Source organism: Liolophura sinensis, chromosome 4 (assembly GCF_032854445.1).
Source record: "Liolophura sinensis isolate JHLJ2023 chromosome 4, CUHK_Ljap_v2, whole genome shotgun sequence".
In the NCBI taxonomy this organism is placed as follows: domain Eukaryota; kingdom Metazoa; phylum Mollusca; class Polyplacophora; order Chitonida; family Chitonidae; genus Liolophura; species Liolophura sinensis.
This window is the reverse complement of record NC_088298.1, coordinates 4,429,415-4,452,050: the sequence shown is the minus strand read 5'-3', so window position 1 is coordinate 4,452,050 and position 22,636 is coordinate 4,429,415. Positions and strand designations below refer to the sequence as shown.

Below are 22,636 nucleotides of genomic sequence, written 5' to 3'. Positions count from 1 at the left end.
CATATCATTATTATAGATTCGTTGCATACGACATTTGCCTAAAGTAAGAAATATAAATAAATCATTCAATGATCCTGGGATCTGATGCAAGAATGTGGCAGACAATAACTAAATCACCACAACATGGTTGCTGGTTAATTACTGTAGAATTTTTTTGGTTACCATGGAGCTAAGAACATTGTAGGCTGCTGGTATTTACATGTGCCTACCAATTAACAGTACAAAAAATTCATGTGATTATCAACCCATGCAATACAGCAGGCAAAGCAATGGATTATCAGGATACCAATTAAACTCCAAGAAACGACAGACAGTGCGTTTCTATTCCTTATTTCGGTTCATTAAACGGTTTTCAGAGAAGATTCTCTGATGAAGGTTCAATAAATGAACCAAAATATATACAGAAAACAGCATGCAGTGTTTGTCATTTCTTAGAAATTACCGGAAGTTACTATAGTGATATACGATAAACACAACACACACCCTTTATATATATATATATAATATATATATATATATATATATATATATATATATATATATATATATAATTTATATATATATTGAATTATGGCAAGTTAAGCAGTAATTTATGTCAAAAGCAACTAACGTCAAAAGTGGGGGCAGTCTGTCGATCAGGCTCATTATCAGCAAGTATTATTTCTTAATACTGTGTAAATAGCGTAATAATTCCACGTGACATTTAATAATATAATAATTAGCATAGCTAGAGGAACATCTTTTTAGCACGCTGTGATGACCGTAGTCCTACATTAATATAGATAGGCCCCTATGTGGATATGGGATATGAGCTAAAACCACTGCATGCAGATACAATCTGGGATGCCAATGACTATCGGTATGACAGAATTATTATATAATGAATCTTGTAGATAAAGATGACAACAGAAATACCGGTACATATATTTATGCTATCGTCGGTAGATGATACTAAGTTATTAATCAAACTGCCAGAAGCTCCATGTGTGTTTTGAGGAATTCAGAATGTCGGTACTTATAGTCTTCAGCAGGACAAATCTGGGGTTTTGCGTCTATGGAATAACGGTAATTAGAAGCCTGTGTATGTATATTCAACCCAAGATCTGAGTCTTCTCTTATACAGTGACGTCAGAAGCAGTATGGTCGTACGGCCATTTCCTGGAAAAAAAGATGCCCCCCCCCCCCCACAGCACCCCCACAAATCAATAGAAACCTAAAAAAAAAAATAAATAATAAAAATCAAATGAAAAGTAAAGTAGGCCTAAAGCCAATATAATTTAATGGCAAGCAACGAAATGAAGGCCTGTGCACTATACACTGTTTAAACATATAAAACTACAATGGCCGGATCTATGTGAAGAATACAAACCGCGTGAAAGATTTCATGGCATCTCTAGCTGCCCAGCATCCCAACGCTTCCGGGGGCCTAGGCGGCCCCTGGACCCTCGATCTTTTTGCTGGGATGGTAGGCCGTTGGCCGCACCACTTAGAAATTGCTTCCGACGCCCCTAACTGTTTTTATTCCTATATTTTGTGGAGAATTAAAAAATAGGCTAGCTAAGATGTGTTTATCTGAAGTATCATAGCTCCTACATATATTAGAAAAGGGGCAAATAACTGATTTATACAGCTGTATCAGTAATCCTATATGTAGAACTGACTAACTAAATGAATATATAAATAAATAAATAAGTAAATAAATAAATAAATACATTGCTCACCATATTTAATTTTTTTTTCTTGTATGCTGTATACATGCAGCAGGCATAATGGATACATACATATGCACATAAAGCATATAGCCCTACTGGATATAGGGGCATAGGTCAGATTTATTCCCGGTAGGCTACATGTACATGTAATGTATAATTTATGAACAAATTGATCGCTCCCAAGCTTAGGCTCATTTATGTCGATTTCTTTGTTTCGTTTTTTGGGGTAAATCTCAGCCACCTAGAATAAATAATGTCGTCATTGGGTAGAGTTATATTTGGTAAAAAGTCATTCCTGTATTTTGAGTCATACTGAACAGTGGCTTTGCTGCTAGAAAATAATTCGTACCAGTCCTTGTTTTTGGGCATCCCCTTTTTGAAGAGTTACTATAAATAGATTTTCCAGCGCGCGCCAGCCCTCCAGCCAATGGAAATCCCTGTTCTATCACACGTTCGGCTGGAGACTATATCAGACATGGACGACAGAAGATGACAACATGGATGTTGCGAAAGGGGAGTAGACCACAACTTTGACGCAAATATCTAGCCGACCGAACAAAAACAAAATGGAAGAGCTCTCGGCACGGGAGAATTTATTCCAACTATGGATGATCCACACGTCAAAGGTGAGGAGCTTTGGTTTATGGGTCTGTTTACAAGTTATGTCATGGAAGAATTCGAGGCAGATGTGATTGATCAAGACGGCAGAAACACCTTGTTGTTTTTGTAACCAAGTTACACAGCAAATTTATAACATTTCGTTGCAGAATATTTAATTGTGCACCTTGGTTATATTTTCGCCTTTGTCATCAGTGTATTTTTTTGTGTCGACCTTGTCTTTCGTTGTTCAAGAACTAAAAAATTCATGAATGATAAAGAACTCTGATAAATTTAACAACACAGGTGCCCTGTTTATATAAGCGGTGCTCATTCAGCATGGATAGTTTTCTGTCTCGTTATTGTTTGCAGTGTATTAAATGCAAGCTAAGTTTATGCCAGGAGACATATTATGTGGGGCAGGGAGGCAGGGGGAGGGGGTGGCTTAGTGGTAAGTTTTGCTAGAGCAAAACAGTAAGGCAGGAGCCTCCCACCAATATGATCACTGTGAGTTCAAGTCCAGGTCATGTTGGCTTCATCTCCGCTCGTACATGGGAAGGCATGGCACCAACCTTGCGGGTGGCCGTTGGTGTCTACCGGCACTGTTTGGTCTTTCCCCACCATTGTGTTATAAGTGAAATATTCTTTAGTTCGGCATAAAACTCCAATCAGGTAAATAGCATTTATAAAGCCTTGATCCTGGCTGTTGCATTAACTAAATGTGTTTTCATAAATCTTCTGAACAGGACAAAAAGTATAAAATGGAAGACATCATGGTTGTCATCAGAGAGTGGAGATTGGGAGGGGGGTGGATGGGATGAAGAGTTGGGGGGGGGGGGTATTGTCAAACTCGTGTTTTCTGAAGAAAAAAAGCAAAAAAATGGCCCAAGGATAAAGATTAACTAACATTCTGAGACAGAAAGAGTGAGATGGCTGTAAGCACTGAAAATAATTGCGAAATATTCTCCAACAATATGTTCAAATTTACATTTTGCCATTTTCATAAGCTTGATGTGCCCGACATTAGTGTTAATATCTGCTTACGCAGCACTATTTTGTACACATTGCCTTCTGTTACATTGTTGCAATCATTGTAAACCAAGGCATTCAAAAACTGAGAGCTTCCAGGCCCTAGGCTGCCCCTGGAAATTTACACTTGTGCAGGTAGACAAAATGTAACAAGTGGATGATGATACAAACAAATGCGATACGGTCACAGATATAGTAAAAGTGGGTAAAAACACATTCAACCCAAACTGTGTTCTTATCAGAAAATTAAAGAAATCTTCCAGAGGACAGATTTCTGGCATTTAGTTGTGTGTCTGTATAACCTGGAGACACTGATAACTGATTGATAAATGCAACTGACTTTGTTTTGAAGTTTATAATTGCAGACTTCATTAACATGATCATTGATCATTAGATGTAAGGGTGTTATAGGTGTAGGTAGAGGTGGGGAGTTTGAGTGGGAGGGGGGGGTGGTAGAGGATGCTGGCTTCCTCTCTGGCTGTATGTGGGAAGGTCTGTCAGCAATCTGCGGATGGTTTTGGGTTTCCCCTGGGCTCTGCCCGGTTTCCTCCCACCATAATGCTGGCTGTCATCGTATAAATGAAATATTCTTGAGTACGGCGTAAAACGCCAATCAGATAAATAAATACAATTAACATCCATTACCACACCATGTTTGTTTCTGTATCACGTATGTCACAGAACCTGGCAAACTTCATATAAGGGGTTTCACTGTTAACACGGTTGGAAGATTTGTACCCTAGTGTTGTAATGAGGGCGATGTGTAAGTACTTATCACCTTCATGAGATGATGAATGCAAGCATTACAGTTGGCCTGTTGAGAAGGTATTGGTACATGCTATCTGTGACTGTGTTGCAGCATATCTAGTGTCTTAGCTGTGATGTTGCAGTGGAACAGCACTGTATGTGAGGCGCGGGAGGTCTGTCTGTCTTTCAATTGCTGAGGCACTCAAGCGGGTTTCTTCTGTTTCGTCTACTTTTGTGTTCTTTTTCCCATTTAAGTGATTAAAATGTTTAAAACATGTCAACATAAAAAAAAACAGAGCTGGAAATATACACTGGTCTGCTGGTCCGAGGATAGTAAAATATTGGTTGTGCCAGTCATGTTAAACAAGCACTGGTCCATCTTACCAGTAGTGTATCAACATTTAATATTAGACACCTACATGTAAAAACAATCATACAAAACTATGACTTCTGCTATACATGTAGATGACGCATGCCCAGACATTTCCTGGAAGTAAAATTGCTGTACATATTCGGAATGAGCACACAGTATATGTAGATGAAAATATATTACACTACAGTTTGACTGTGTTTTCCTTTTATTAACTGAAGGACCAGCTATTTCACGGAGAACCAGAAGGTGTCAGGATGCTGTTTCTAGTTACAAGTAACATTTTGTAGCTGTACTTTCAAGCCGTATAAAGTGTATACGTAGAGAATTGTGCATAGATTTACTTAATTACATATGTTTCTTTAATGTTCATTTTTGCATTTTAGAGGCAACACCTGAAGCATTGTTGTTCCAGTATTGTCTTTTGGGAAACACTTTTGTTTTTCAACAAATGTTCCACTGCTTCACAAAGATTTTATTCACATTATGTATACATGTACATTTTTATCTATCACTGAAGTGACTTTCACTAATCTGTCAAACTACATAATTACCCACACAGCCAAATTGAAATTCATTTTATGAATACACCTGTATGACTTGATCAAGGAGATGCATTTGCATTATGTATTTCAGGGCTCGAAATTAACACTTGGTCCGCCGGTCCCCGGCCAGTGCATTTTAGTTGGGCCAGTAGAGTAGTCTAACCAGTGCTGAAATAAACATTGGCCCAAAAGTTTAACAGGCTGTATTTTGTGCGAACCAGACACACAACGTCATTATAGTATGGATAGAATACACCTGTCCACAGTCTGCATTGAAATGTCTGCTCTAACTGACGTCACAAAGAGTGTATCATCAGCATGCATGAATTGTGACGCAATAAAGATTTTTATAAAATGGTTTTGCGATTGTTTATGCGGAATGTCCATATCGGTTAACGGCTGGTATATGAATGTCTGTTTAGACATGTAGATTGTAGATGTCAGTGGACACTGGTCGTGTTGATCAGGCAAATTTTGCAGTTAATTTCATTCCCTGATATCTACATGTTAAAATGTACATATTAAGCACCAGGTTAAGACTTTAAAAAAAAGGGTGATATTTTCACTTTTCTTCATGTACTAGAAATCTGAAAAACTACTTTGACACCTGATGGAAAATTTACCCCTGCACCCACTTGCCATATTGGTGTCATTTGGTAAAATTTGGTTTCCTCTTATGGTAAACTCTCAAGTTTTGTATCTCACTTTAAGTGATTGTACAGCAAATACCTGTTTTTAGCCCGTATTGAACCCTGTGACCTTTGGGACCAATGCAGCCCTGTGACCTTTGGGACCAATACAGCCCTGTGACCTTTGGGACCAATACAGCCCTGTGACCTTTGGGACCAATACGACCTATTCTGCAATTCCCCAAGTAGAACCCGCCCTGATGACCTCAGTGGGCGACTGTTTGCCCTAAGGGCTCAACCTATTGTTTGCCTGAAGCTTCGCATAGAGCACTGCTCAGTCAGATGTCAGATAGACATTCTGTATACATAGATACAGAATAATGCTGTCAAAACATATTTGTATACATATATGTGTATAAAGGCTTAGTAGGATCCAGGAATTTTTAGCTTTTTCCGTTTTTGAAGAAAGAAAAAAATGAAGCTGATAGATCAGGGAATCTTGAGTTTTCCTTTTTTTTTCCTTTTTTTTTTTCATTGTGTCATTTTTATGAGAAAAATCGTATTGATAGCACATAGATTTGATTTGGTTCCTACATGCACATGTATATATGAGCAGCCGTACACCGACATGTACACTTCATCTCTAGTTTAGCAGGCTCTGTGTTTCATTTCCACTTTTTACATGTTGTATGTGTAACAGACTTTCAGTTTCACTACACCCCTTCAAAGCGATCACATTGAGAATGGCCTCTTTAGATCCTGATTATGCCTGCTGCTTTAATCCATTAAAGGAGAAGAAAACTTTAAAAAAATAACACCATAGGCTGAAAACTGCACATTTTTTTCTGTCTGGTGGTGCCTGCTGCATAATTTTGCCATTTTTCCTTGCCACACACGTAAAGCCAGAAAAGGTAAAAGCTGGCATAAATCGCTGAGTCCATTGGGTCCTCCATCTTCAACACCCTGTAATTTATGCTGGGGGTGTGTTGCCTCTCAGCCAGTGAGAGTCGTTAAAACTGCCAGCTTGTGCGTGTAAACGCGGAGCCTACGTCCAACATTCCGGTTTCTTGATCGTCAAGCGGAAAATGAACTGTACTGTTCTCTACCTTCTGGGAAGAAGAGTTCTACCGGAAATGAACAAACTGTGCTTTGGCAGTTTCCGACGACAAATCTCTTCCTAACACAGAAGACTTCAGGACTAGTTCTTAGGCAAAATGGAGTCACCCACAGCGAATGTTGGCGTTGACTTTATTTATAATTAATCAACTTGAGGTACATATTAGAATTTTTTTATGGCATGCACCTGCGAGGAAGTGCATACTCTTTTACATGGTATTTAATTGATATTTAAATTGTCTTCTCCTTTAAGTTTAAACTAGCTTTAGTGGTGAATCACAAATTCCAGGCTTCAGAATGAATCTAGGTTTGCCAATCTGGACAGCATAATACCCTGAAAATCTACTTTTAATGAGAGCAATGTTTAGCATACAGAAATGTTGTAGATGTGCAGTGTGTGGAGGGTCTATGTGACAACATGATTGTTGTATTTGTACACAGGTCAGACAAGGTTTACACTGATATCAGCAGAACACAATGTCATGCACGCTCACAGCATCGTGACAAGGGCACCAGTGAAGTTTGCAAAGAAACCTTAATACCTGAACTTTGACCTTTTAACCAAAACACTGAAAATACACTAATTAAGAGAACATACTATTCTATCTGCCATCGTACAAGGCAGGATGTACAAGTCATGTGGGCATAGGCAATGGTCTAGAGGTTAAAGGTGCTGGGACACAGGGTGTAGGCTCAAAACCAGTGTTGGGCGGGGTATTTTGGGGGCATCAGGGGGGAATTGTAGATTCTCGTTCTCTCACTGCTTGTTTGGCTTTGACATTAAGTGGTGTCTTGCAAGGTCCTACTAATAACGTGTGGGAAAGTTCGTCATGAACACACCAAAGTTTTTCCTAATTACACTGACAGCCATTGTAGGAGTTAAACGCTTTTGGAGCATAGTATTATTAAACAGTTGTGAAATAAATAAAAAAATGTACAAGTAAACTGACTATCTTGATTTCAGATTTACTATAAAACTACTAATTACACACACAAACACACACACACACACACACACACACACACATGTAAATGTACAGATCCAAAGTTATACCTCGTTGTTTTGGGTAACAAGCTCAATGTGTGAAGTTTTAAGCCAGATTATAAAGATTTTACGCGGGAAAGTTATTTATTAAAGAATTCCTCTGCGAAGATTAGATCATTTAGTCTTTTAAATTATTTTTGAAATTAATTGATACAGATTTGAACTTATCATTTGCTGAGTAGTGTAACAGCAGGAAGCATTAAATAAAAACCGTCAAGTAAATTTTAAAAGTTAAAATTTTAATATAAAAAATATATATTGGGGTAGGATGGTTTTTTTTCCTGTCGGTGCGTGTAAGTTGGATAAGCAAGCAAAGAACTTTAATCTAATGTACTTGAAACTTGTGTTCTGTCCGATCGATTTAATAACAGTTTTTTTAAACCCCCTTGGGCAAATTTTGCCTAACATTTATTTTTTGATTTGCATATTTCTCATAAAACACTGTCTGTTCTCAAATAACGGTAAATATATCTGCAGGGTATTGATATTTGTGTCAATGCTGTTGAGTGTGTTTCTACTTTAGCTGTCTTATCCACATGTATCTTTGTACACTTATTTTAAATAAACAAGCCCATCTCACTTTTATGGACACCTTTATAGAGCCGGAAGCCTGTTGACAGACCATTGCCGGTCTGGCATGCATTTTAATAGATTACAGTGTTGTAAACAAGCTGCATATTACTTTGAGAAGGCCTTCTACAGAATACAGCAGTCAACAGGGTTAATTGTAAAGGCTTTTCAAAGTTTTAATAGCTACAGCATGAAATCTTTTGGATGTTTTTTTTTGTCCATGTTATCTGCACCTTGATGTCCCAAGCCATACATATACCTGTATTAATATGCCTGAATAGAGAGATATGTTATACATGTGCTCTCTGTAAAACTAGAATAATTGATATACCCTATATGTATGTGTGCCATGCGTCACGCCTTACTCTTGTCCATTTCGGCGGTTGCCGTGGTACCAATTTGCCAATTTCAACATGTCCACTATAGTGTGTAAGTACATGCATAACTTTCCTTGTGCAGTTTTAATTTTTTTTTTTTTTGGATAGATAAATACAGAGGGTTGCCACTTTCAAATATTGCCATGGCAATCATATTTCTGGTGTTCCCGCCCTGGCTGTACCTGGGGTCTGCCAGCAACCTGTGGATGGTTGTGGGTTTTCCCTGGGCTCTGCCCAGTTTCCCCACCATAATGCTGCCCACCGTCATAGAAGTGAAATATTCTTAAGTACGGCGTGAACACCAATCAAATCAGTAAATAAAATGTATTCACAGGGTGGAAGCGGGCAATCACTAGGACCTGCAAGTTGCGAGTTCAAATCCGATCATCGAACAGTGACAAGGGCATTGGTAACAAATGAATAAGGGGTTAACAGGGCTTGCATGGTTGTTTGCACTGTTTAACATTCATTGAGGTTTTACTCTTTATTACAGAATGATGAAAAGACTCTGGCTGAATTTCTCCAGTTTTTCATAGACACCTATAAAGATCTCATTGACCATGAATTTTCTCATCTAATGAAGGGTAAGTTTAGCATTATCGATGGAACTTCAGGGCCATCATTAAAAATATGTGTGTTAGGTGTAGCCCGACTCAGCCTTCAAAAAACGGTCCCTTTTTTATTAAAATTTTTCTCTCCATGTTAATTTCTTTAAAATTTTATGATCCAAAATAACACAACACGATAAACCCTGTTAATTCCCTACCAACAGGCCGTTTGATCTGATCCGATTGGGGCCTATACCAAATGGACAATTTTGTTGGGAAAACCTCACCCATATGTATGTACATTTATGGTTTTTTTCCACAGATCTTTGCTGTTATATAGACAACATTCATGTATTGATATGTTTATTCATTAGGTAATGCATATAGGTTGAAAATAGCACAATAGAAGCTGTTTGTTCCCAGATAATTCCCCAGCTCCTCATCACATTTCATCTGAATTCGTATCACTTCCCCCCAATGACGTTTCACCAGTGTGCAAGTGTTCCCACCCAATGTCAGGTTTCCCCACTCCTAGATATGAATTCCCCTACTCCTGTATAATGTTTCCTTCACTCCTATGGAAGGTTTCCCCATCCTATATATGGTTCCTCCTTTCCTGTGTAAGGTCTCTGAGTCTCCCCATCCTGTATAAGGTTTCTGCCACTCCTGTATAAGGTTTCATATATCCTATTATATAAGGTTTCTCCCACTCCTGTATAAGGTTTCCCTATTCCTGGTAAGGTTTCACCACCCAGCATATGGTTTCCTCCACTCTTGTTTAAGGCTTCTTCCGTTCTCATACATGTATAAGGTTTCTCTCACTCCTGTATAAGGCTTCCCTATTTCTATATAAGGCTTCCTCCACTCCTATGTAAGGTTTTGCCAGCCTCTGTAAGGTTTCCTCCATTTGCATACATGTAAAAGGTTTCTCCATCTCCCATATAAGGTTTCCTCCACTCCTCTATAAGGTTTTGCCACTCCTGTATAAAGGTTTCCCCTTCATCTATAAGGTTTCCTCCACTCTTGTTTATGGTTTCCTCCATTCTCTTACATGTATAAGGTTCCTCCCTCTCCTGTATATGGTTTCTCCCACTCCTGTGTAAGGTCTCCTCTACTCCTGTATACAGTTTCCCTATTTCTATATAATGTTTCCTCCACCACTACATAAGGTTTCCTCCACTCCTATATAAGGTTTCCTCCACTCTTGTTTAAGGTTTCCTTCATTATCATACATGTATAATGTTTCTCCCACTCCTATGTATGGTTTCCACACGCCTGTATCACCCGCACCCAGATGTCTGGTTTCCCAAACTTGTCTCATTGTGTCTCCTTTCTTCCCACTTCCTTTTTTGTTTTTGATCTACCAGCAACATTCAGATGGTCATGGGTTTCCCCAAACTTTGCCCAGTATCCTTTCATTATGATAATGCTGGACCCCTGTCGTATGAGTGAAATATTCTTGAGTACAGCGTTAAACACAAATCAGAAATAAATAAATAAATTATATACACATCATTAAAATTTGCATGCATGAGTGGGTATATGCACTTATTACGTCCAACACTGACTTGACAGCATACAGTAGGTCTAGCCATGGAGGTGTCTTAGTGTTTTCGTTATCCCATATTCTGACAATAGTATGTACATGAGGGAGATGAAGACATAAGAGGAGAAAAATTGTATATAATACATCTTGATATCCAAATCTAATTGAATCTGCATGTATGCTTGGCAGTGTGCCTGTAGTATTTGTGGCCCCAGTTTCGCGAAGCTCTGTTAATGTTACGAGCTCGCAATTACCATGACGACGTAATGCCTACAGTACTGGTTGCCATGGTATTTAAGTGAACTAACCTTAAAGGATACATGATAAGGAACTATAAAACAAAAATTATGTGTACTGTATATTCCAAATGAAGAAAATTATGCCCGAAATTTTCGTTTGAAAAATTTCAATTTTGGGGTATATTTATACCTCTTAATAAGCCCACTATATTATGCATATTTTTCGCCAATGGTCAGATTTTTTTGAGAAATTACATCATCATTGATCTTGCTCGGAACTCTGCGAACACCCTGAAGTGCCGCGAGTTCGGTGAATCGTGTAGCGACAGTGTGGGCAAGGTGACATGTACACAGATACTGCGTGGCTTTTTCGGACCACCTTAGCACCCCCTCCACCTCCCTACATTGTCCATCCGCCAACCGCCCCCCGTCCCCTACCCACCAGACCTGTTGGGTCAGTCACCCACAGAGTTCTTTTAATAGACTGGGATCATCCTTGATGTCACCTCCACCTCCCTACATTGGCCATCCGCCCATCGCCCCCCGTCCCCCCGCCCACCAGACCTGTTGGGTCAGTCACCCACAGAGTTCTTTTAATAGACTGGGATCATCCTTGATGTCACCTCCACCTCCCTACATTGGCCATCCGCCCACCGCCCCCCATCCCCCGCCCACCAGACCTGTTGGGTCAGTCACCCATAGAGTTCTTTTAATAGACTGGGATCATCCTTGATGTCACCTCCACCTCCCTACATTGGCCATCCGCCCATCGCCCCCCGTCCCCCGCCCACCAGACCTGTTGGGTCAGTCACCCACAGAGTTCTTTTAATAGACTGGAATCATCCTTGAGGTCACCTCCACCTCCCTACATTGGCCATCCGCCCATCGCCCCCCGTCCCCCGCCCACCAGACCTGTTGGGTCAGTCACCCATAGAGTTCTTTTAATAGACTGGGATCATCCTTGACGTCACCTCCACCTCCCTACATTGGCCATCCGCCCACCGCCCCCCGTCCCCCGCCCACCAAACCTGTTGGGTCAGTCACCCACAGAGTTCTTTTAATAGACTGGGATCATCCTTGACGTCACCTCCACCTCCCTACATTGGCCATCCGCCCATCGCCCCCCGTCCCCCGCCCACCAGACCTGTTGGGTCAGTCACCCATAGAGTTCTTTTAATAGACTGGGATCATCCTTGAGGTCACCTCCACCTCCCTACATTGGCCATCCGCCCACCGCCCCCCGTCCCCCGCCCACCAGACCTGTTGGGTCAGTCAACCCACAGAGTTCTTTTAATAGACTGGGATCATCCTTGACGTCACCTCCACCTCCCTACATTGGCCATCCGCCCACCGCCCCCCGTCCCCCGCCCACCAGACCTGTTGGGTCAGTCACCCACAGAGTTCTTTTAATAGACTGGGATCATCCTTGACGTCACCTCCACCTCCCTACATTGGCCATCCGCCCACCGCCCCCCATCCCCCGCCCACCAGACCTGTTGGGTCAGTCACCCACAGAGTTCTTTTAATAGACTGGGATCATCCTTGACGTCACCTCCACCTCCCTACATTGGCCATCCGCCCATCGCCCCCCGTCCCCCGCCCACCAGACCTGTTGGGTCAGTCACCCACAGAGTTCTTTTAATAGACTGGGATCATCCTTGAGGTCACCTCCACCTCCCTACATTGTCCATCCGCCCATCGCCCCCCGTCCCCCAGACCTGTTGGGTCAGTCACCCCCACAGAGTTCTTTTAATAGACTGGGATCATCCTTGACGTCACCTCCACCTCCCTACATTGGCCATCCGCCCATCGCCCCCCATCCCCCGCCCACCAGACCTGTTGGGTCAGTCACCCACAGAGTTATTTTAATAGACTGGGATCATCCTTGACGTCACCTCCACCTCCCTACATTGGCCATCCGCCCATCGCCCCCCGTCCCCCGTCCACCAGACCTGTTGGGTCAGTCACCCACAGAGTTCTTTTAATAGACTGGGATCATCCTTGACGTCACCTCCACCTCCCTACATTGGCCATCCGCCCATCGCCCCCCGTCCCCCGCCCACCAGACCTGTTGGGTCAGTCACCCACAGAGTTCTTTTAATAGACTGGGATCATCCTTGACGTCACCTCCACCTCCCTACATTGGCCATCCGCCCATCGCCCCCCGTCCCCCGTCCACCAGACCTGTTGGGTCAGTCACCCACAGAGTTCTTTTAATAGACTGGGATCATCCTTGACGTCACCTCCACCTCCCTACATTGGCCATCCGCCCATCGCCCCCCGTCCACCGCCCACCAGACCTGTTGGGTCAGTCACCCACAGAGTTCTTTTAATAGACTGGGATCATCCTTGACGTCACCTCCACCTCCCTACATTGGCCATCCGCCCATCGCCCCCCGTCCACCGCCCACCAGACCTGTTGGGTCAGTCACCCAGAGAGTTCTTTTAATAGACTGGGATCATCCTTGACGTCACCTCCACCTCCCTACATTGGCCATCCGCCCATCGCCCCCCGTCCACCGCCCACCAGACCTGTTGGGTCAGTCACCCAGAGAGTTCTTTTAATAAAATCATCCTTGACGTCACCTCTGCAAGCTACTTAATTTCCGGACTGACTGCTGGGGCCTTAAGAAAACACCCTTCATTGCACCCCCCAAAGTGCAAAGTTGAAAAATTTATTTGTACTGTTATATGTTATTACACGTGATAATCTACACATTATGAAATAAAGCCGAAGCATTTCATGTATCCTTTAAGAGTTTTTTGTGAAAATGAGCCCTTGTTTGTCTGTCGGTTGATTTACATTGTAGTTTTAGCCACCCCTCCTGTGCGTTAAAACCTTGATTCCCTGTCCTGATTACGTCTTCAGCCATCCTGTCATACACGGGCAATATCCTGCCACATCCCTGCTCCAGGCTCCCCCCCCCCCTCCCCCCCAATCATCATCACCATCCGATTGCCTGGTGATATATACACTGGCACCTGTGTGTATACGGGTAGTTAGAGGATTTCAGCAAAACTCTGCCTTAGGGTGTCCATTTTAGACATTTATGAAGACATGAATCTGTAGAGAGCTCTTTGTGTATACCTGTACATCACACTGTGTGTCTTGGTCATGTGAGGCTGGCTTCTGTTGGAAACAGACTGTCTGCCCTGATACATCCTGCAGCTCTGTCCAGCTACGTGCAGCTACATGTTTCCCTTTAAGTCTCATAAATTTCTGAGTGTTTATACATGTATTTTGAGTCAGACTGTCCATTTGTAGACAAAATGGTATATGGAAATGTGTAGCCCTGCAGCTTTTTTATTAGCCCCCTTTTGAGGACACATGAAGGTTGAGCGTTCGCACAGGTTTGATCATTCTTCATGAAGTGATGTCTTTTATCTCATGATGCAGACTCCAAAATGGTTGATTATTCTGAACTGGAACTTGGCTCCACCAAGACAAGTTATAGGTCAAGCATTAGTTTTCTGTTTTCAGCAGTTTTATTTTGGACTTGTGGACAGTTTCCAGCATTTTTTATGAAATGATTTTCAATTCTGAATTAATTCAGTTTTTTAGACTTTTTTTTAACAGAATAGTTGGTAATTCTTAATTGAAACCAGTTACAGACCAAGTTTGAGTTTCAAGCAGTTTCGTTCATTTCAACATTTATGGCCATTAATGTCACTTCGATGGCTCAAACATTTAACATTTTAATGCCCCAATTCCTCAACCTTCTTGCATATAACAGAGCTACTTTCAGTGCAATTCATGCTAATTTTTGATTTTGGAGACAAAAGTGGATTGGTTGGATTGGCCAATTTCAGGGCTTCGCAGAAAGTGTACACTCATCAGTGTACACAGAGAAATTCCCTCAAAATTTACTTAAATAAACACCTGAACATGTGAGAAGGTTGAAGATTTACAGTAGATCCACACATATCATGAGCATAAGCTCTTCCTCTGAACAAAGCCTCCTCAGATATTAAATTGTTAAATCCCATTCTCATGAATGTCATAGTCAGTACCAGAACATTGTACATCTTCATCCCCTGGATCACATGTGCGTAGTGTTAACCAAAATAGATACATGCAGTTACCACATGTTTACCAGCATGTACATAGATGAATTGTCGCTAAACTGTTGATCAGTGGTACAGCCCTATATTTAGCGCATATAATCCTCTGTTCTGGTCAATAAACCAATCGATTGCCCTTTTGGTGAATATATTGTCTGTAGTATGGTGTGACCAGCTATTGTAGAAGGTTCTGCTGACGGCCTGCCTCAATGAAGTGTTAGTTCCTGTGTGTATAACTTGGTTAAAGGATACATGGAAAGCTTTATTTTTTATTGCTGAATGTTCCTTCCCCAAATTTTTCTTTTTTTTTTGCCCACCTTGTCATACATGTACCATAGTCACTGGCTTAACAGCTTTATAAAACTGAATCTACGCCTCAGTTGGTTGAAATATACACCATTTGCATTTTGTGTTATATCTGTTGTTGTTGTGTGGCCTATTCCAAAAAGCCATTTCTGACTTAAAACGGCTGAATTTGCACTTAAGGTAATGATTTACAGATCGTACCTTGAAGAAAACAAACATATTAATATTAAATAAGTACTGACATGTGTGGCCGGAGAGGAAGCCAACATGAGCTGGACTTGAACTCACAGCAGCTGCATTGGTGAGAGGCTCCTGGGTCATTATGCTAACCAGCTGAGCCACAGATATATACTAGTATTTACTGACACGTGTGGCATACATGTGAAGGGCATTTCACCTAAAGTTTGGCCTGTAAAAATGCTCTTTCCGTTAAAAGCACATATAGGCCATAAAGTGATACTTTAGTTTTGATACCAACACTTAAGTCATTGTGACAGGAAACTTCCCAGAAACTCAAAATTAGCCCTGTACATGTAAGGTGGGTGGATGGATCAATTAGAATCGATAAAATATTTCTCTTGAAAAAAAAAAAAAGCTAAACTTGAGGTGAAATATGGGTTTGAATTATTCATGGATCTCTCAAGGCTCTATATTGTGTAGAAATGTTCCCATAATTAAACCAGAAATAAAAATGAAATCATAAATCACATGTGTCAGTCTGAGAATTCATCCGTCAGTCATTTGCTTACTTCTCATTGGTCTGTGAGAGAAATTTATCGATCATTATCATTCAAATCAAACATGGCAGATTTTCTATGTAAACCTTTCTCAGTGACTCCACATGCACCCTGTCTGTCTCTTGTCTGTCTGTTAGGAGACTGTTGTTGATCAAAGAAAATCAATCAATTTCAGGTTTTCAGAAGAAGGCCCACACCTCACGTGCCTCCCCGATGGTATTCTGGAAGTGTTTGGCAATCAGCTGAATAAGTGCGGGGAGAGGTTTGAGGCGTCCCAGGATGGGGTGGTCATTCAGCATGCGGAGAGCATTGTGAAATGTCTCATCGTTATCTGCAGGTGAGTGGTGCAGCTGGAATATTTGAGAAAACGGGTTGAGAAGTAAAAAAAAAAAAGAAGACAAAAAATATGAGGGGGAGGTTTTGCTAAATAGTTTGGATAGGGAATTTGTCTCTTCCCACACTGGCACTGTTCTGTTCGTGAGTCTTGGTGACAATTTTAAGTAGGGAATTTGTTTATTCCCACACTGGCACTGTTCCGTTGGTGTGTCTTGGTGACAATTTTGAGTAGGGAATTTGTCTCTTCCCACTCTGGCACTGTTCTGTTCATGAGTCTTGGTGACAATTTTGAGTAGAGAATTTGTTTATTCCCACACTGGCACTGTTCCGTTCGTGAGTCTTGGTGACAATTTTGAGTAGAGGATTTGTTTATTCCCACACTGGCACTGTTCCGTTGGTGTGTCTTGGTGACAATTTTGAGTAGGGAATTTGTCTCTTCCCACTCTGGCACTGTTCCGTTGTTGTGTCTTGGTGACAATTTTGAGTAGAGAATTTGTCTCTTCCCACTCTGGCACTGTTCCGTTGGTGTGTCTTGGTGACAATTTTGAGTTGGGAATTTGTTTATTCCACACTGGCACTGTTCCGTTCGTGTGTCTTGGTGACAATTTTGAGTAGAGGATTTGTTTATTCTCACACTGGCACTGTTCCGTTGGTGTGTCTTGGTGACAATTTTGAGTAGGGAATTTGTCTCTTCCCACACTAGCTCTGTTCCATTGGTGTGTCTTGGTGACAATTTTGAGTAGGGAATTTGTCTATTCCCACACTGGCACTGTTCCGTTGTTGTGTCTTGGTGACAATTTTGAGTTGGGAATTTGTTTATTCCCACACTGGCACTGTTCCATTGGTGTGTCTTGGTGACAATTTTGAGTAGGGAATTTGTCTCTTCCCACACTAGCTCTGTTCCGTTGTTGTGTCTTGGTGACAATTTTGAGTTGGGAATTTGTTTAGTCCCACACTGGCACTGTTCCATTGGTGTGTCTTGGTGACAATTTTGAGTAGGGAATTTGTCTCTTCCCACACTGGCACTGTTCTGTTCATGAGTCTTGGTGACAATTTTGAGTTGGGAATTTGTCTCTTCCCACACTGGCACTGTTCCGTTCATGAGTCGTGGTGACAATTTTGAGTAGAGGATTTGTTTATTCCCACACTGGCACTGTTCCGTTCGTGAGTCTTGGTGACAATTTTGAGTAGGGAATTTGTCTCTTCCCACACTAGCACTGTTCCGTTGTTGTGTCTTGGTGACAATTTTGATAGGGAATTTTTCTATTCCAACTCTGGCACTGTTCCGTTGTTGTGTCTTGGTGACAATTTTGAGTTGGGAATTTGTCTCTTCCCACACTGGCACTGTTCCGTTGTTGTGTCTTGGTGACAATTTTGAGTAGAGAATTTGTTTATTCCCACACTGGCCCTGTTCCGTTCGTGAGTCTTGGTGACAATTTTGAGTAGAGGATTTGTTTATTCCCACACTGGCACTGTTCCGTTGGTGTGTCTTGGTGACAATTTTGAGTAGGGAATTTGTCTCTTCCCACTCTGGCACTGTTCTGTTCATGAGTCTTGGTGACAATTTTGAGTAGAGAATTTGTTTATTCCCACACTGGCACTGTTCTGTTCGTGAGTCTTGGTGACAATTTTGAGTAGAGGATTTGTTTATTCCCACACTGGCACTGTTCCGTTGGTGTGTCTTGGTGACAATTTTGAGTAGGGAATTTGTCTCTTCCCACTCTGGCACTGTTCTGTTCATGAGTCTTGGTGACAATTTTGAGTTGGGAATTTGTTTATTCCCACACTGGCACTGTTCCGTTCGTGAGTCTTGGTGACAATTTTGAGTAGAGAATTTGTTTATTCCCACACTGGCACTGTTCCGTTCGTGAGTCTTGGTGACAATTTTGAGTAGAGGATTTGTTTATTCTCACACTGGCACTGTTCCGTTGGTGTGTCTTGGTGACAATTTTGAGTAGGGAATTTGTCTCTTCCCACACTAGCTCTGTTCCATTGGTGTGTCTTGGTGACAATTTTGAGTAGGGAATTTGTCTATTCCCACACTGGCACTGTTCCGTTGTTGTGTCTTGGTGACAATTTTGAGTAGGGAATTTGTTTATTCCCACACTGGCACTGTTCTGTTTGTGAGTCTTGGTGACAATTTTGAGTAGAGAATTTGTTTATTCCCACACTGGCACTGTTCCGTTCGTGAGTCTTGGTGACAATTTTGAGTAGAGGATTTGTTTATTCCCACACTGGCACTGTTCCGTTGGTGTGTCTTGGTGACAATTTTGAGTAGGGAATTTGTCTCTTCCCACTCTGGCACTGTTCTGTTCATGAGTCTTGGTGACAATTTTGAGTAGAGAATTTGTTTATTCCCACACTGGCACTGTTCCGTTCGTGAGTCTTGGTGACAATTTTGAGTAGGGAATTTGTCTCTTCCCACACTGGCACTGTTCCATTGGTGTGTCTTGGTGACAATTTTGAGTAGGGAATTTGTCTCTTCCCACACTAACACTGTTCCGTTGGTGTGTCTTGGTGACGATTTTGAGTTGGGAATTTGTCTCTTCCCACTCTGGCACTGTTCCGTTCGTGAGTCTTGGTGACAATTTTGAGTAGGGAATTTGTCTCTTCCCACACTAACACTGTTCCGTTGGTGTGTCTTGGTGACGATTTTGAGTAGGGAATTTGTCTCTTCCCACTCTGGCACTGTTCTGTTCCATTGGTGTGTCTTGGTGACGATTTTGAGTTGGGAATTTGTCTCTTCCCACTCTGGCACTGTTCCGTTCGTGAGTCTTGGTGACAATTTTGAGTAGGGAATTTGTCTATTCCCACACTGGCACTGTTCCGTTCATGAGTCTTGGTGACAATTTTGAGTAGGGAATTTGTCTATTCCCACACTGGCACTGTTCCATTGGTGTGTCTTGGTGACGATTTTGAGTAGGGAATTTGTCTCTTCCCACTCTGGCACTGTTCCGTTCGTGAGTCTTGGTGACAATTTTGAGTAGGGAATTTGTCTATTCCCACTCTGGCACTGTTCCGTTCATGAGTCTTGGTGACAATTTTGAGTAGGGAATTTTTCTCTTCCCACACTAACACTGTTCCGTTGGTGTGTCTTGGTGACGATTTTGAGTAGGGAATTTGTCTCTTCCCACTCTGGCACTGTTCTGTTCATGAGCCTTGGTGACAATTTTGAGTAGGGAATTTGTCTCTTCCCACACTAGCTCTGTTCCATTGGTGTGTCTTGGTGACAATTTTGAGTAGGGAATTTGTCTATTCCCACACTGGCACTGTTCCATTGGTGTGTCTTGGTGACAATTTTGATAGGGAATTTGTCTCTTCCCACACTGGCACTGTTCCATTCTTGAGTCTTGGTGACAATAAACCAAGTTGGCATTTCAGGAGTCATGCACATTCAGGCAGATATGGACGAGACAGGGTGGGGACTATCGCAGTGTATCGCAGCTAAAAGGCGAGATTTTACTGTACTTGCTAGACTGAATACACATCTCGTCTTCCATGAATGGTGTGTATGTTTAAGTGAGAAAGTTTGTCAGTAGACGTGCCAGAGGTCAGTGGTTTAATTTCCCTTGAGTATGGCATTATTACATTCAAATACATATATGTAAGTATAAAAGTGAAATAAATAGTGTGATTAAAACTTTTAAAGCTCAGGGAATCAATGACAGGGCTACTGTGTGCTTTGTGAAGGGTTTTGAAAGGCCTTGAAATAAAATTAAGAGTTGAAATCAGAAGAAAAATTGCGAAATTTTTTATTGAAGAGATGTGAACAGAGACTGTACTGAAACGTCTGAAACCAAGTGAAATGTGCTTTGCTTATTATCTACATCTGTGTGTTTTGGAAGGCCACGCGGGCCTGTGGGTGACAACTCGGCAGCTGTAGCTTAAAACAGAATGTCATATTTTAGACAATACAAAAAGGATAACTTGATGTCATTCCAATTTGCTTGTAAGAAAAACATATTCCTTCAAAATTGGACAACAAATATTTTGGATATTCAAAGTATATGTTTTGAAAATATACCTATTTTTGAACATTGCCTGTGTTGGGTTAGTGTCTGTACGGTTTTGTAATGAGATACATGCAGAGCGTATTTTGCAGTCCTTTTCTGTTCTTTGTGCAGATAAATAATAATTTGTTCTCAAAGTCGTACTTTTGTTGGGGTGTAATCATAGAAACAGATTAATTTGAAATAATCAATAATGTCTCTATTCTCTTTCAGGAACTATGACAATGTTCCTTTAGTGGCCTCATGTCAGTTTGTCAGCTACATCGTTACCTTGGCAACGACTGTGATAGAACAAGTGAGTAGCCAGCCATGATGACCTAAATGTTCACTTACAGATGGGATTGGTAATTTTATCTTTTACAGGACACATTCGGTATTTATAAAGATATGGGAATACATCCTTGTGGATATTCTTGAGTATGGCATAAAACGCCAACCGAATAAATAAATAATTTTATAACGCTACACCATTTTCGTATTACAAATAAGGAAGACAATCAGTATTACAATTCTCATGTTTTACTCGCTTTGGTGGGCGTGCAAACCAAGCACCCGATGACATGAACACAAAAATGCACAAAAAAAAAAGAAATTTGTGCTTATAGTGATACTAACATGACGTCAAGTCAGCAAATTATTTCACCTATGTATGGGGTTTCGAAATGAAGAGAAAAGCAGCGAGTGATATTTTAGCAGACCCTGAAAAGTGAACTGACAACAACAACTTGTACAAGAAAAGCTGTCAAAGCCAAACACTAGAAAATGGAAAAGGTGCTTTTTCTGTGGTTTTCGGGTGTATGCGCTTGCAACCCTCCAATTACTGAGTCTGTCCTGAAGACCAAAGCTAGAGAATTTGGAGAAAAACTAGATATCATAGAATTCTGTTACTCAGATGGATGGCTGCAGGGCTTCAAAAAAAAAAAAACCGATTTGTAATTAGCAATCGAGTTATAAGTGGCGAAAGCACTGGAATTGATACAGAACCAGATGATGGTGAACGTAGAGCAGTAAAAGAGATCATTATAAAGTGCGACCCGCGAGATGTCTTCAATATGGAAGAGACAGACCTCTACTATCTCATGCTTCCCAACCGCATTCTCACTCCAGCAACATTCTCAAAGGGTATCCAGAAGGCCAAGATACAGATATCGCCGGCTCTGACCACAAAAGCAACAGGGAAAACTGCCCCCCCCCCCCCACCCGGTTATTGGCCACGCTAAAACCCACACTGTTTTTTGACACTTTAACCCCAGAGTGTATGTTAAGTACCATTCCAACAAAAAGCATGGATGACATCGGTTATTTTGACTGAGTAGCTCAAGGAGATGGACAGGAAATGCAACGAGAAAATGGACATATTCTTCTCCTTTTGAGTTATGTGACAAGTCATGTTGTTCTCACAAATGGACACTCGTTGCTTACAAATACTGAGATTCATTTTTTGCCACCAACAAGAAGTCACCTTCAGCCAATGGATGCCGGTGCCCTCAAGGCTTTCAAAGCTCACTGTCGATGACACCAGGTTTGCCAACTGATCAGGCTGTCTTCCAACTGATCAGATCAGTTGGTTAACTGATCAGCCTGTCAACCAATCAATCCGATCTATCAACCAAGTGATAAGCCACTTTCACAAAACTTCGTAAATCATATTTCGCATAACTTCTTGTTTGTAAAAGACATTTTCTAGGCTGAAGTGCCATAAGACATCCTCATTTATAAATGAGACAAGTTAAGAAAAACCGACTTACAAAGACTGCAAGCAGACTGGTACCAACTTTGACTGACATAGTTTTGTGAAAGAGCACCCAGATGAATCCAGTAGCTAATTAGATCGATCCAATAGCTAATTAGTCAGTTAACTGATTAGATCTGCCGTCCAACTGATCTGATGTCAACCAATTGATATTTATTTATTTATTTCATTGGAGTTTTACGCCGTACTCAAGAATATCAACCACTGATAAGTTTGTCAGCTAATTGGTCAGATCAGCCAACCAACTGATCTGATTATTCAACCAACTGATCAAATTATTCAACCAACTGATCAAATTATTCAACCAACTGATCAAATTATTCAACTAACTGATCAGATCTGCCAACCAAATGATCAGTTTG

General features: G+C 41.3%; 1 protein-coding gene across 1 annotated transcript in view; it reads left to right on the top strand.

The window, feature by feature from the left end:
- Window positions 1-2,201: 2,201 nt before the first annotated feature.
- Window positions 2,202-22,636, top strand: part of LOC135464886 (neurobeachin-like protein 1) — a 90,492-nt gene continuing 70,057 nt past the window's right edge. Inside the window, 4 exon segments of the mRNA XM_064742455.1 lie at window positions 2,202-2,338; window positions 9,231-9,325; window positions 16,351-16,512; window positions 20,735-20,816. Of these exon segments, the coding sequence (XP_064598525.1) occupies window positions 2,279-2,338; window positions 9,231-9,325; window positions 16,351-16,512; window positions 20,735-20,816 (399 nt within the window). The 5' untranslated portion in view covers window positions 2,202-2,278.